The sequence below is a fragment of the Sinocyclocheilus grahami genome, unplaced genomic scaffold (assembly GCF_001515645.1).
Source record: "Sinocyclocheilus grahami isolate Dianchi unplaced genomic scaffold, SAMN03320097.WGS_v1.1 scaffold585.1, whole genome shotgun sequence".
Classification (NCBI taxonomy): Eukaryota; Metazoa; Chordata; class Actinopteri; order Cypriniformes; family Cyprinidae; genus Sinocyclocheilus; species Sinocyclocheilus grahami.
The window spans coordinates 346002-349548 of record NW_015505764.1 but is presented as its reverse complement, the minus strand read 5'-3'; the positions used below and the strand labels follow the sequence as shown (position 1 = coordinate 349548).

General features: G+C 36.5%; 1 protein-coding gene across 1 annotated transcript in view; it reads right to left on the bottom strand.

Annotated features, from left to right (window-relative positions):
• Nucleotides 1-2691, bottom strand: part of LOC107556959 (uncharacterized) — a 17951-nt gene extending 15260 nt beyond the window's left edge. The window contains exons 1-4 of the mRNA XM_016240227.1: nt 2556-2691; nt 1130-1280; nt 963-1034; nt 800-876 (exon numbers count right to left, since the gene is read on the bottom strand). Of these exons, the coding sequence (XP_016095713.1) occupies nt 800-876; nt 963-1034; nt 1130-1280; nt 2556-2618 (363 nt within the window). The 5' untranslated portion in view covers nt 2619-2691. The remainder of the gene's footprint in view (nt 1-799; nt 877-962; nt 1035-1129; nt 1281-2555) is intronic.
• Nucleotides 2692-3547: the final 856 nt, after the last annotated feature.

Below are 3547 nucleotides of genomic sequence, written 5' to 3'. Positions count from 1 at the left end.
CATCACCTGTCCAGTACAGTCCCAACAGTGAAGCATGGTGGTGGCAGCATCATGCTGTGGGGGTGTTTTTCAGCTGCAGGGACAGGACGACTGGTTGCAATTGAGGGAAAGATGAATGCGGCCAAGTACAGGGATATCCTGGACGAAAACCTTCTCGAGTGCTCAGGACCTCAGACTGGGCTGAAGGTTTACCTTCCAACAAGACAATGACCCTAAGCACACAGCTAAAATAATGAAGGAGTGGCTTCACAACAACTCTGTGACTGTTCTTGAATGGCCCAGCCAGAGCCCTGACTTAAACCCAATTGAGCATCTCTGGGGGGTCCTAAAAATGGCTGTCCACCAACGTTTACCATCCAACCTGACAGAACTGGAGAGGATCTGCAACTTGGAGGAATGGCAGAGGATCCCCAAATCCATGTGTGAAAAACTTGTTGCATCTTTCCCAATAAGACTCATGGCTGTATTAGATCAAAAGGGAGCTTCTACTATATACTGAGCAAAGGGTCTGAATACTTAGGACCATGTGATATTTCAGTTTTTCTTTTTTAATACATCTGCAAAAATGTCAACAATTCTGTGTTTTTCTGTCAATATGGGGTGCTGTGTGTACATTAATGAGGAAAAAAATTAACTTAAATGATTTTAGCAAATGGCTGCAATATAACAAAGAGTGAAAAATTTAAGGGGGTCTGAATACTTTCCGTACCCACTGTATATATATATATATATATATTTTTTTTTTAATGTCCAGTTTTCAAACATCACGTACTCTTGGTGGCAGTTTGTTTGAACTAACTTTTGTCGATAATGAGAGACTCTCCTGCACATAATACCAAACATCTGAAGACATCCCTGCTGGAGCATCAAGAACAACTGAAACAAAAATGAAACATCGTTTTCACTGTGTACAACCCACAATATAAATATCAGATTTTAGATGAGCTATTCTTTTAACCTACCAACAGGTTGCCCGTGTCCTTTGCACAACAGATAGATCTTTTGGCCGAGGCCGATATCAATCAGCTGAGCACCTACATATAGAAAGAAATATTAAATCAAATGAGATGAAAAGTTGTCAAACTGCACATGATCCTAAAGTCTTCCTGAAGAGATGATGAGGTCTCACCTGCGGATGACAGCACTTGTCCCTCTCTCTGCAGGGAGGCGTAGTTCAGGAAAGCTGGAGTGAAGATGATGAAGAGCAGAACCTTCAACCAGAAGGACACAACAGTCCAGCAGCTCCTCTGAGACACAGTCACCCCAGAGTCCTCTGAAGTCTGTGACGGAGTTGAAATTACATGTCAAGCAGTGACAACAGTGTCCAGGGACATGGTATAATCCAACTAAAGTATATTTTTTCAAATATTGTATCATTTTTATTATATACATACAGTTTTTATACTGATACACCAACATATCGGCCATTTTATATTATTTGCATCATCCAATAACCCTTCTATCCGTTTCAAAATCCAACAACAGCCTTGGCAACATACTTATTTTTGTTTAATTTTGCAAACATGCAGCCACAGTTTCAAATTATTTTATTTTAATTTATTCCCAAAGTGTTTGTTTATTCATTACGTATTATAATTAAACTATTATTATTTTTATTATTATTATTACATAATTTAGAATAAACTATGTCAGAGCAGGGTATTTACTAAAAAAAATGGCACAATGAAAAGTTAACAAATAGGAATACTATGATTCTTTCATCGATTCTTATTCACTGTGTGCTTAGAAAAATGTACCATAGTAATACTACACTGTAAAAAAATTACCGTAAATTTAATGGTAAAAGACTGTAAAAATGCTACAGTAAAATCCTGTTAAATGGTTAACGGTAAATTCCCCTACTATATACGGTGAAAAACTGTATTGGACATTACATGTATTGGACATTAATTTTATGGTAATATACCGTTTTTGGAAGTGAAAAAGACTGTATAATTTACAGTGAATAACCGTAAATTGACATTCCAAGAATTCCCTGCGTTACATTTCAAATTTGATGTTTTTTTGTTGAAATAACTATGTTTCTTCTTAGTTTTGTATATTAGGGTTGTGTCTTACACCTAATGTTGTTAAATGAATGTTTATTGCATTATTTCAGTTTCATGTGTGTTACCATGATGGTGTTAAGTTTTTGTGTAAATGACACTGTGCACCTTCTATATATGTTATTGTTTAAAAGCTGCTTGCTATGGGCTTTGGTTCATCATGTGACTTTCTCATCACCATCTGCACCACCTGCAGATTTCAGTACTTTAATAGGTTGGTATATTAACATTATATCAGTTAATGAAATTACAGTATTTAACTGTAAATTTAAGTTAAAACCATAAAACGTAAAACGTCACTACCGTATTTTTTACGGTAAAATTCCGGCAACCACATCTGCCGGAATTTTTTTTTACCGTCAACTTTACGGAATTTTTTTTATACTGTATAGTCCAGAAGATGGCATTGCCATGATACCTACAGTTTTGTTGGTAAAAACACACATTCAGTCCTTGAGTAAGTTAACAGAGCTCACAGCGTTTCATCACCTTCTTTCGATCAGGTTTAACACTGTCCGCATCTTCTCGCCCGTTTGTTCTTCTGCTCAACATCTTCTGACAGTTTTGAGTGCACTTCACCCACAGGACAGGTAACGCATGATTTTACATTTGTATGAATGAGCATGGAGACACTTCCGCATTGAAGGGAAACCATGAGGAACCAAACGCTTTCCGTTAAAGATGCGATTTGCGATGTGAACACGTTTAAGAAAATGGGTATGCTATTGCTATCCATATGCTAAATTACTATAATACCATATGTTTGTATCATATTATTATACACTGTGCCTTCAACAGGAAACAACAAAGTTTCATAGATAACAATTTATTTATATAATAACAATATTTATAGTAGGCCTACACAATGAGTTTCTAACCTAGATTGGAAAACGATACAATATTACGTAATATCATACACAACTGCAAATGACACACTATAAAAATATGAACTATAAATGAATAAGGTCTACACAAAAGGCAGAAAATAGCAAATATATAAGCTTAACGGTTTCCAACTCAGTTTTAATGTGACCTTCATAACAAATGGATGTCCCTTAGAATAGTTTATAGGAAGTACAGTGTTTTTTCCTAAAGGTTTTTGGGCTGAGATGAATCTAAACGGATGCACCACATTAATACTAAAAGTCTTGCAACTAAACATCTGTCCTGTAGGAGGCGCTGTGTGACATTTACACATCTAACCATATAAATCCACATTTTATATTACACTAGCAGAAGGGCATACAGGACAAGTGGAGATGTTGTGGCAGTTGAGGCACTATAAGAGAATATTTATTGTGACAGCTGAAATAAAGGTCATTATAAAGGTCAGTACCCACACTGCAAGGTTATTCATGAGTGTGAGTCAATTCAACGCAATTCAATTGCACGCCACAGGAAACTGACCCTTTCTAGGTCCTGGATATAGGTCCAGTTCAGAGTTTAATAATGTATACAGCGCTGGTAGTCATTCTAAGGGC